The 12,055-nt window shown below is 38.8% G+C and overlaps 2 protein-coding genes across 2 annotated transcripts in view; both read right to left on the bottom strand.

Annotated features, from left to right (window-relative positions):
• Positions 1–6,946, bottom strand: part of LOC124115276 (WSC domain-containing protein 2-like) — a 93,534-nt gene extending 86,588 nt beyond the window's left edge. Inside the window, exon 1 of the mRNA XM_048384997.1 lies at positions 6,562–6,946. Within this exon, the coding sequence (XP_048240954.1) occupies positions 6,562–6,817 (256 nt within the window). The 5' untranslated portion in view covers positions 6,818–6,946. The remainder of the gene's footprint in view (positions 1–6,561) is intronic.
• Positions 6,947–10,369: 3,423 nt separating this feature from the next.
• Positions 10,370–12,055, bottom strand: part of LOC125374165 (S-antigen protein-like) — a 55,663-nt gene continuing 53,977 nt past the window's right edge. The window contains exon 5 of the mRNA XM_048384996.1: positions 10,370–10,504. Within this exon, the coding sequence (XP_048240953.1) occupies positions 10,370–10,504 (135 nt within the window). The remainder of the gene's footprint in view (positions 10,505–12,055) is intronic.

The raw sequence follows: 12,055 nt of genomic DNA, 5'->3' as shown, positions 1-12,055 counted from the left end.
GTAATACAAGTCCCAGTTTACTTGGTATTACACAAGAAAACGTGATCTTGTTGACACATTTCAAAATATGGTGTATTTGAACAGATATAGCACAGTTTGTGGTGTTTATGAAGACTAAGGTGTGGTATACCCACCAACATTCTCAAAAGATAACATCTATCATAATCCCTGCTCTACAACAGCAACATATCCACTTCATGGTACCAACATTTCACTATTGCAGCAGCGTTCAAAAGCTGAAGAGGAAGGAACATCACATGTTGTTCTTTTGGCTGAAGAATGCACACAAACAAGGAAAACCATTTCCAAACAGCCCACAGTATATACTCATGTACCCCCATCCTGTTTTAGCAAGATGGGTAATTATGTGCCTCAGTTAAAATTACCTTTCACCCAGGATGTAGATAGTGTTAACACAATGCCTGACCATGAGTAAAACTGGTCATATCACATGAAGGAAGTATTGGGAAAATAAGACAAACATAGCCTCCAAAAGCAATTGTCCATATGCCAATGTTCTAGAATGTGCACACTCCGTTGCTATGATACAGCGTTCAATTAATGTGGTAAAAAGGGTATTGAGCATTTGAATCCTGGTCAGATGTATGTGCTTGCCTTGGATGAACCACTATACACAATTGCTGAAACAATCCAGTGAAACTGTCCTGAAGTATGTGATAAACTTCCTTATCATGTTTGGTAGATTTGCAAATAGAAATAGTTGCTTTCAGGATTCTCAGAACTATCCCGAAGGAAGTAGATCGAAAACTGCAATCTGTGCTGCTGTAATTGCCTCACTCAGATTTCCTGATTCCTTCATCATGTGTATCCATCTTACTACAACGTCAGTCATATGTGCGATATAAGGAAACAGAAGCGAACACCGACGATCTTTTCAGAAACTGGTATACACCGAAATAAGCTGCTCAGCCCATTTCACTACTGGCCCCTTGTTCTTGAACAAGAACTTTGTATATTGTGCCTGGTGGGTGTAATTCAAAAAGCAGATTTCCCAAAGTTTGCAGCATCACTTGTCATATTAATGGCTAGCGTTTCACAGATACGTCCCTCTTACAGTAGAGCACGAGCACCGCTGTACCTCGAATATTGTTCCGATGGATTCGTGACACACTAAACTAAAGACTAAACGGACATTCTCTTGTGTGGCACAAGGTCAGACACATGAACAATTCAATAGCCGTATGAAAGGTGATGGAGGTGCAGTTGGGTTGACTGAAACAGCCGAATTTTTTTCTAGAGGAAAAGACAAAGACATTGTACTATTTCATGCCTTCACCGGTTCATATGCTTGGGATACGAGTCAAGTATTTCCTGAAGTCACCAATGCTTTCCCATCATTGGGATGATATCTCTGACAACACAATACAGATTCTTGAGCGGTTTGTCGTTCTCACTGGTTTATTTGGAAGGTCAATGAAAGGCAAAATCTCTGTTCATGAAGATCTCAGACAATTGACATTTCAACCCAAAGAGGCAGCTCTGAGACAGCACCAATGCATATTTGGGGATAGGTGCTGGACAAACGCCCCACACGACAGAATCTTGTAGCCAGGGATTGGGAGAGGACATGCAGTAATATATAGATACCCAAGTGGACAACACTTGGTCAGGCACAAAGAAGTGTTATAAACTAACACTACACCTGCAAAGAAGTCTTGCAAACCTTTGTAAACTTTACACTGCCTGCCTGTACAGTGCTATGTGATACTTTGAAGGAAAGAGTTCACTGTAAGTGAATTATAGAACCGTAAACACATACATTGAACCGATATTCCTGGTCCTACTTAAGTAGGATGTAAGTTAATGTATAGGTTCATGGCAATAATGTCAATGATACCTTTACATACATTCTTGTTTTTAAGATATGAATCCATTCCCAGATGAATGATTTTGGGGTGATCTAATATAAACTGGGTGGAACCTTTCTCAGTGAGTGAGTGAGTATGGTTTTACGCCGCTTTTAGCAATATTCCAGCAATATCACGGCGGGGGACACCGAGAAATGGGCTACACACATTGTACCCATGTCGGGAATCGAACCCGGGTCTTCGGCGTGACGAGCGAACGCTTTAACCACTAGGCCTAGGCTACCCGACCGCCCCCCTTTCTCAGCAGACCATTTATAAATTAATATGCCGAGAATAGATCATAGACAATACATATTAATTAATAGAATTTCAATTAAAATGTTTCATCATATCAAAACTTATCAACTTATCCTTAGTCCAAAGATATCAAATGATATCTATATCTGCTGTAGAAATAGACAATTTCTGAAAACTAAAACATGTTGGAGGCCATCTTGGATTTTCGTCATCACCAGGGGGCGCTGCATACAAGATTTGAATTATATACAGGATTATTGTGATTACTCCCAAATACATTACAATGATAATTTGTAAGAATTGGCCAGATAACTATGATGTGTTGAGTACAGATTGATATCATTAGAGATTTCAGCCATGCTGACGGCTATCTTGGATTTTCTACCACCAGGGGGCGCTGCAAACTATATTTGAATTATATACAGCTCTGCTGCAATTCATTCCGCATGCATTAGTATGGATATATGTATAAATGGATCAGATAAGTATGATATATTGAGTATATATTGATATCATTAGAGAGTTCAGCCATGTTGGCGGCCATCTTGGATTTTCTACCACAAGGGGGCTTTGCTGAGGTGGATCCATATCCAAAAATGTTTGGAATGGTTCACTGTATAAGTGTACCAAGTTTGGTGCTTTTAACCCAAAGTGCACAATTTTAGCCTTAACCGCCCCACTAATAGGTAGATATAACATTAATCTATAGATGTAAACACATTTGAAGATAGATCTGTGTGTTTAAAGTTGATTTTGACAGCCCGGGCCAAGTCGGACCGAACACTTCTGACATAGAAAATACAGTAAAAATGCTTCACTTTCAGCCCCTTGTTTTCTTTAAATACGATGTACCGTGACATTATAAAGTGGTATATAGGTAGATATAACACTAATCCAAAGATGTAAACACATTTGAAGATACGTCTGTGTGTTTAAAGTTGATTTTGACAGCCCGGGCCAAGTCGGACTCAACACAAGCCAAACACTTCTGATAGAGACTATGTTGAGAATGTAGAGGGAAAAGGGCTTCACTTTGAGCACCTTGTTTTCTTTAAATGCGATAAACTGTGACATTATATAAAGTGGTATTTAGGTGGATATAATACTAATATATAGATGTAAACACATTTGAAGATACGTCTGTGTGTTTAAAGTTGATTTTGACAGCCCGGACCAAGTCAGACTCAACACAAGCCAAACACTTCTGATAGAGACTATGTTGAGAATGTAAAGGGAAGAGCTTCACTTTGAGCACCTTGTTTTCTTTAAATACGATGTACCGTGACATTATAAAGTAGTTTATAGGTAGATATAACACTAATCTATAGATGTAAACACATTTGAAGATACGTCTGTGTGTTTAAAGTTGATTTTGACCGCCCGGGCCAAGTCGGACCCAACACAAGCCAAACACTTCTGATAGAGACTATGTTGAGAATGTAGAGGGAAAAGGGCTTCACTTTGAGCACCTTGTTTTCTTTAATTACAGCGATCTGAGACACTATAAAGTGGTATTTAGGTGGATATAATACTAATCTATAGATGTGAATCCATTTGATGATACATCTGTGAGGTTTAAGATGATTTAGACAGCCCGGGCCAAGTCGGACCGAACACTTCTGACAGAGATTTTCTTAAGAAAATACAGTAGAAATGCTTCACTTTGAGCACCTTGTTTTCTTTAAATACGATGTACCGTAGCATTATAAAGTAGTATATAGGTAGATATAACACAAATCTATAGATGTAAACACATTTGAAGATACGTCTGTGTGTTTAAAGTTGATTTTGACCGCCCGGGCCAAGTCGGACTCAACACAAGCCAAACACTTCTGATAGAGACTATGTTGAGAATGTAAAGGGAAGAGCTTCACTTTGAGCACCTTGTTTTCTTTAAATACGATGTGCCGTGACATTATAAAGTAGTATATAGGTAGATATAACACCAATCTATAGATGTAAACACATTTGAAGATACGTCTGTGTGTTTAAATTGATTTTGACCGCCCGGGCCAAGTCGGACCCAACACAAGCCAAACACTTCTGATAGAGAGAATGTAGAGGGAAAAGGGCTTCACTTTTGAGCACCGTGTTTGCTACTGCAATATGAGACACTAGAGTGTTTTATAGGTAGATATGATATTTTAATTAGTCTATAGATGTAAAGTATGTGTTGTAATTTTAGAAGCGCTTTGACAGTTATTAACACGTGTCGTGTCAGTCCTATGACATTCGCGAATATCCACTTGCAGAAAACATCCTGTGTTGGTTTAACATGAATTAGTAAAGGTTAATTAGGTATGCCAAACACGTTAATTAATGAAAGAAGAGTAGTCAAAACACTGTCATTTCGAATTCCTTCCCAGGACATCACACCCCTGCACGCTAAGGTCGGTGAGAAACCTTCTCATCAAAGTAAAGACACAGTCAAGACACTGACTTTTCGGTATGAACTCTCGGTATGTTGCTATAATTATCAGTTTATTACATTGCTGAAGATACATTTTGATTCAAACTCAATTAAATGAGCAAAACTATCCGTTTCTTGACATTTGAGATCTGCCTAGATATGCACGTTTCGTTTTATTATTCTGCAATCCTTTTTTAGTATTACCCGCTGGCCCGGCCCGGCCCGACTTTTCTTGGCCCGACTTTTAGGCAATCCCCAATTTTATGTGGGACCAATAGAGGAATTATGAGCGTAGACTTGCTAATTATGTTATGATATTCATGCTAGCTCCAACGCAACTTTGATTAACTTTTATAGTATCAACAAAATAAGTAGGATTCGTTTTGTTTTGTTTATGTTTTTTTTTCTTCAACGCCGCACTCAGGAAAATTCTAGCTGTATGAAGGCGGTGTGAAAATAATCGAGTCTCATCACGACAATCCAGTGATTGATATCATGAGCATCGATCCACGCAATTGGGATACGATGACATGCATCAACCAAGTCAGTGAGCCCGACCACCCGATCTCGTTAGTCGCCTCTTGCGACAGGCAAAGTCGCCTCGAACGGCAACTATCGGTTGCTGAAGACCTATTCTAACCCGGATACTCACGGCTCAAGCTGGATTCAATTGATATATTAAGATGACATAAAACTGAATTATATTGCTGTTTACATATCAAAGTTTGCTAAATTGTTACAAAATGAGCCACAGCAAGGCTACTCCTTCACAACATATTGGTCCGTGGTTACAGTATAATGTAGACTAACAGCTTGGCTCTGGAATGAACATATCTTACAGAAGAAAAAACAGTTGTTAAATTATCTTTACAAAACTATAATAAAAGGAGCCCAAAGACTCTCTTCATCTTCAGATACTGCAGTAATCTAAACTTGTCAAATATTATAGACTTGCAAGGGCTGTATTGGATAAATATGTATCAGGGTCTGTGTGACAGACTTAGGATAACTGGACTGAGTGAGGGCCAGGCGAAACTTCCCCTGGCTCATCAGCAAGCATACAGCTCCTTGTGGGACGGAAAACTGCAGGGGGTGGGGGTAGTTAAATTGAGGGTACAGACGGATAAGAGAGATTATTTTACAACTGTAAAGCCTTATTCCACAAAGAGGCGACAGCTGAAACATTGTGAGATTTTTATTTAAGTGTCATGCATTGTACAACTTGAAAAGGAAAATTGCTTCGTAGTTCGGGTAGATATGAAGAATGCCCGCCAATATGACCTATGCGACACTAAAGTCATTAAAATGCGCACAGGATTTAGAGATTTAAAGAAAACATAATAAATAATAAATAACTCAACGGTATCTTTACATGACTCAATGGTTCCTGTCACATTTTTTAAATCTTTACCAAAGCCAACTGAAATAAGAAATGTTTTATTTTATTTATGTTTTAGATATATGTATCTTGAGGAAATAAAATAATTCCACTGTTGACGAACAGACAACGGAAATATCTTATTGATCCACTACACGTTTGCTTCTGTTAAACTTCATAATATTTACTTAATTGTTCATATACAATTTAATTTTATCCCTCCTGTGCGGCGTTAGGCAACACTGGTGTGATTTTCAGTGATTCATTCATTTTATTGTCACCGCTACTGTTCCTTTTACGCCCAGTGGAATCCGTTTAGCCAGCATGCTCGGTGATAATCGGTTTAAATATACAAAACATTTGATGGAAATATCAGGTCGACGGCTCATTGGGCATGTAATACGATTCATGTGAGCACAGCCATCATCCATGCCAGCCTTTTGCGTCATATGTAGCAACTTGAAAGATAGGAGTGGACCCGTAGGCATTAGAAACAAATACTAGCAGGATCGTCTATATATACGATAAAAATGAAAACAAAAATAACTGATGCCAAATAATGTTATGCTGAAATGAAATATAAAAGAAGCAAGTAATTATAAACCACTTATATTTTTGCTGACATATCATAAAAGAATTAAAAGTACCTGTGAGTTCTTGGAGAAGGTGTCGCATCCACGTGTTGCCTGATCCAGGATAACTGGCCAAAGCTGTTTTTGGAAGGGTCCTGTTGGACAAGGAAGGGATCGGACAAGCCAGATCTGGGACTTGGATCCGACGAACCAGATCCGGAGTTGGGATCTGACTAAATTTTATTTTGTCATTGTCAGAAATCACATAAAGGATGATTAAGAACAAGGAAAGAATGGTCACAGCAAGAGCGAGCGGGCGATCCTTCTTCATTGTGACGAAATACTTCAGATGGTGCGCCTCCCTCTAGTTTTTAGCAATACCCCAGCGCAACAGGGAGGTCAATGTGAGCATCCAACCACACTCCACGCACCTCCTCGCCCATACTATGTCAATGTGTAGCCAGCCACCAATTACCAATCAATAGCCGCGTCATACGTCTGTTTGTTCAACGATAACGGCTCCAGGTGTTCGGCCTCAAAGGGGGCGGTCGGGTAGCCTAGTGGTTAAAGCGTTCGCTCGTCACGCCGAAGACCCGGGTTCGATTCCCGATATGGGTACAATGTGTGAACCCATTTCTGGTGTCCCCCGCCGTGATATTGCTGGAATATTGCTAAAAGCGGCGTAAAACCATACTCACTCACTCGGCCTTAAAGGAAAACCCTACAGATCGTCAAGTTCGGCAATATTTTAAACATAATCGGAAAATTCATTAAAATTGATTAATTGGCGAGCGTCTAGAAAGTGTCCGGAAAAGGGTCGAGTTTTTCAAGCGTAAAATGGACGGAAAAACGATGTTTTGTGATCCGCCTTGCACAGCTGTTAACAGCCAATGAGATGGCGCTGGTCCCCCGACGCACGTGATGCCTAAGGCATCCTTTCGGTAAGCATAAGGTTTCATATTTCTGGCATGCCTTGCTCTAGTATCTGTCGCGCGTAGTGCAGCGAGATTAGCTGATAAGCCAGTTTTAGGATATGTAACATGTTAAAGGAATTCAGACACGCGCCAAGAAGTCAAATCAAACCATGTTACCAAGTTTATTGTGATAACATATCCCTCCGCTATGCACAGTTACCTCTATCGGATAATGGGTTTTGTTTCATTTGGTTATAACAGTAACTATTTTTTTATGTGAAGTTTACAAGATATACGGCTTTTCCATTGGAGGAGAGGTCGGTCACATGACGTTTTTCACGTGACTGTATTCCTGAAATGACATAAACACTGACTACTTCCACATTCCTGGGGGAAACCCTGAGAATTCCCTGGTACATGTACGAATTCAAACAGAAGCGTTGTTTCTCGTCATTTAGACCCTTTAATTTTGAACTTAGCGTCTTAGCTTAGTCTGGGATAAGTCAGAGAGTTTGGTTGCATAGCCCGCTTAAGGATACCTCGCTACAACCCATCATAGAGAAATAAAAACGAAAAAACCCCAAACATCCAAACTATCGTAGTGACAATCTACAGCAATCTATGTGTTTACCTTAGTATCTATTTGACACATCTTTACAATCACCTTTCAATGATTGGCCAATTGATCAGTGATGACAAAAGCTTGAAATAACCACAGGTTTATTAACAACTTCGGAAATATCTCCCGTCACGTTTATCGTGTCGGCCATTTTGACGTATTGTACTTGATGTTAATGTATTACGACGCTCTGTCATTGTGATTGACTTACTGAGGCAATTCTTTAACAGATCTTCTCATCTACTGAGGATATTGTTTAGAATACATTTCTTATAAACAGACTAAGAGGGATGTTCCTCGCTTTTGGGGAACTATTTTAATCCGGGATGGCCTATTAAAGCTAGTAGTAAGTGAAGGCACCATGCATGTATATGATCTGTTATTAAATGTGTTTAAATTACGGTTTGGGGCGTTAATAAAATACACTGACGCAAGTATATTCTAATCAAATCAATTGGGTAATTGAAGCAGCCTGGTTCCCCTGGTATGCGGCGCTGGCGCTACACTGACCGAGGCAATGACTGCACAATGGCCGCCTCCACTAGACGAACAAACATGGCGGACACGCCATGTATATACTATAGAAAAACGCTAGAACGGGTTGTTAAATATTTTTTCTTAGCATTTTCATGAATGCTTTTGCAAGTATATGTCACGAGAATAACGTCCGTTGTTACTTTTAGTAGAGGAAAACATTATTTAAGCTGTTTCGAGACTCGAAAGTGTTCTTCAAATCAGTGAAATGTAAACAATGACACACACTAAATTTTCGACAGCGATACGTGCGTTAATATTTCGTGTCAGCTCACTGTTAACACGAAATCGTATACATAATACGATCTTCATTTGATGAAGAAAATATCGCCGATTATGTCCCGTATTTTCCCATTGTGAAATGGTGGTTTAGCGGAATTATTGAACGCCCAGTATCCTTAACAATCGTGTTTAATGATAGGGTCTGTCATTGGTTCCGATATTTGGCCTCTGGATTTTATTCACATGAAAATCCATTTATTTGACAATTGTTTTCTTATTACACAATGAAATTAACCATAAATATATCTAATAATTTTGGAATCATATTGGATTAATTTCAGTCTAGTGTTTCTGAACTATATCTCTGTGTGTTCTTGTTAAAATGTAGGGTCTGAATGGGATAATAATATAGAATATGATCATAATTAATTTGGTACAGTGGCATACACATCCATGAGTATTCTTTATGATGCAATATAGCCTCTGGGGAATCCGTCTACAGAACAACATAAAGAACTGTGCATACCATTATTATTGAAAAATAGTTATGATTATAATTACCATGTTAGATTAATTATCTGTGTACGAAATTATCTACAAATAAACGACTCAATAAAAGAAGTTAAGTTACATTATTGTTCAAGCAAAGGACAAAGACCCAGTATGATCATAAAGGACCACTCGCTAATTAGGTTCTTGTTTACTTAAGAGCAGAGTTGACCATGTTAGATGATATAACCAAAATCCAGGCGCTCCGCCGGGGGACTAACTGGTCTTGTTATTGTGTGGTATGAGCTGTGACGTAGACCCAAGAGAATAATGTAAAAAATGAGACCAACTCAAGTCTATAATGATTTGGAAAGTCTAGATTTCCACAGCTCTAGTCTGAAATTAAGAATTGTTCTGTGCTCCTTTTTAATTGCATTATTTTCATTTTGTAGACATGGATAGACCAACCAGGAAAGAAATTGATGGAATATTAATATCACATGTTACCACTGATCCAAGCAAATTCATCACATAATAATGTATTAGTATTTGATATTAGGACATTTGATTATGAGGGCATGATCATGTACATGTTCACTGTAGTAATGTACACGCTAGTCAACTTGATTATAATTTTCATTATAGTGTAGCGCGGCATCCTCACTTGTCATTGTGTGCCGGGACCCTGTCACGAAATATATTCGCCCCCAGAATAAAATCTCCCCCCGGCGAATTTATACCGGTACAGTTCCGCCCCTCTCGAAATAAACTCTCCCCCCACCTACGAAATAAAATCCCCCCCCCCCCCCCCCCCCCCCCCCAGAATACCCCCCAACCCCCCCTTTCGGTCGTTTATATAAATACTTGCCATGCGTGTGTAATCGGTTAAATTGTAAGGTATACATTGTAGACAGACAGACAATAATGTATTAATGTCCCACTTCTGTACATACATAAAACAGGTTTGTACAAATAAACATTGATAGAATGTACAGAACCATTCAATAGAATTATGAGAGATTATTAACAGAATATCCCACTACTAAGTATATGATAAATTGTTGAATTAACATTAGATGAGGTTGAGAATGAAGTGTGTGTATTTTCAATACATCTTAGACTGGTGAGCCGTCTGCTCGATGATAACCAGCCTACTCATATTTTTACCCTTTTCCCCTTTGTTGGAAAGTGTGTCGTCTGCTACACCAACTGGAGCCATCTGGTAACAATTTATCACCAGCTGTCAATAAACAATACATTATATTACATCAAGATGGCAGTTTCCATGTAAAGATTAAGTATTTCTAAGCAACTTAAAGATATGCACAATATCTAGATATATGTATCTTGAATTTGCTTAGAAATACTTAAGCTTTACATGAAAACTGTCATCTTGATGTATTATTCTGTTTTGTATATTGACAGCTGGCGATTGATTATGAGGTTATACTGTATCATTTTTACTGTTTTGATATTTTTCAATATGTTGTGGTCATCAGTTATGCAAATCAGTTTCGGTGTGTCTTTTTAACAAGGTGTTTTTCATTAAGATTCACCGCCAGCCCGATGCTAACAATTACATGTGCACTTTGCTTTGACGATGCCGGTTGATGTTGTTCAATAAAGGCTGGCGGTGGGTGTTTTAGAATTTATTCTACATGCTAATCATTTCGGGAAGATGATACACATTTCTCTATATTTTGGGTTACTTTGCTTATAAAATTTCCGATTATCATTCTTAGTTTTACTTTTTCTCTTTTGCTGCGGTGATATCCATCGGAATCCAGGACCTTTGCATAGTCCAGATTTAAAGAGTATACATCTAAACGTACGCTGTCTTAAAGACACAGTAGATTTAATCACTGCTGAATTAGATAGTTATGATGTTGTATGTTTACAGCAAGGACTGGTCGCCTCGGAGTCAGTATACTGTGTCTGAGTGGGGTATTCATTCAACTGCGGCATGTTATGTCAGTGAACTAGCATATAAGTCGGCATCAGTCCGGACTAGTACAAGCAGCCACACACACGCACACGCGTGCGTGCACGTCGCCATATAAGTGCAATAATCTTGGACGCGACGTTAAACCCCATTTCACCTCACCTCACCTCACCTACACCGATACCATTTTCAAATCGTAGCCTGTATTAAGGAATATATTTTAGATCTTAAATCAGAGTATAACGGACAGCCTGAGCTGGAGGCGCGCGTGGATATGTTGACAGTTTTTACGTGTTAAAACCGAATGTTTGCGAGGATTAATAAGATTTCTGAATTTCAGTTACAACAGTAACCGTACATGTATTTGTCACATTAAGTTATTTTTAATTCAAATTTGTTTGGTATGATTATGTCTTATAATTATTTTAGGATGGAAGGTACAGTTACCAAATAACATATGCTGAAATATCAATTCATTATGACCATATTTCATAATCTATACGCCACATAAAGAAACTGTGCACGGAGAAAATATAGATATAAGGGCACACCGTCCATATATGAAATATAGGTTTAAACACAGCAATTATTGGAGACATTCAAACGCTCGTGCACGTGCCATGCGATATGACGTCATTGATGGGGGCATATGGACGTGCAATTTGTTACTGCACGTGCATCCTGTGCAGCTGTACACAGCATGTGCAACTCAAAATTCGCTGTCACTTTGGAAAGCATGATCTGTGGTCATTCAAAAATTCAAAAACTTCTCAGGCGCAGACACAAGCATATCACAAGCAAATCATGCCAAGATTGACAGCTGCACAGCGTCATGAAGCCATTGGAATG

Source organism: Haliotis rufescens, unplaced genomic scaffold (genome assembly GCF_023055435.1).
Source record: "Haliotis rufescens isolate VD_foot unplaced genomic scaffold, xgHalRufe1.0.p SCAF_53, whole genome shotgun sequence".
NCBI lineage: Eukaryota > Metazoa > Mollusca > Gastropoda > Lepetellida > Haliotidae > Haliotis > Haliotis rufescens.
Note: the sequence above shows the minus strand (reverse complement) of the source record. Positions and strands in the feature narration are given on the sequence as shown.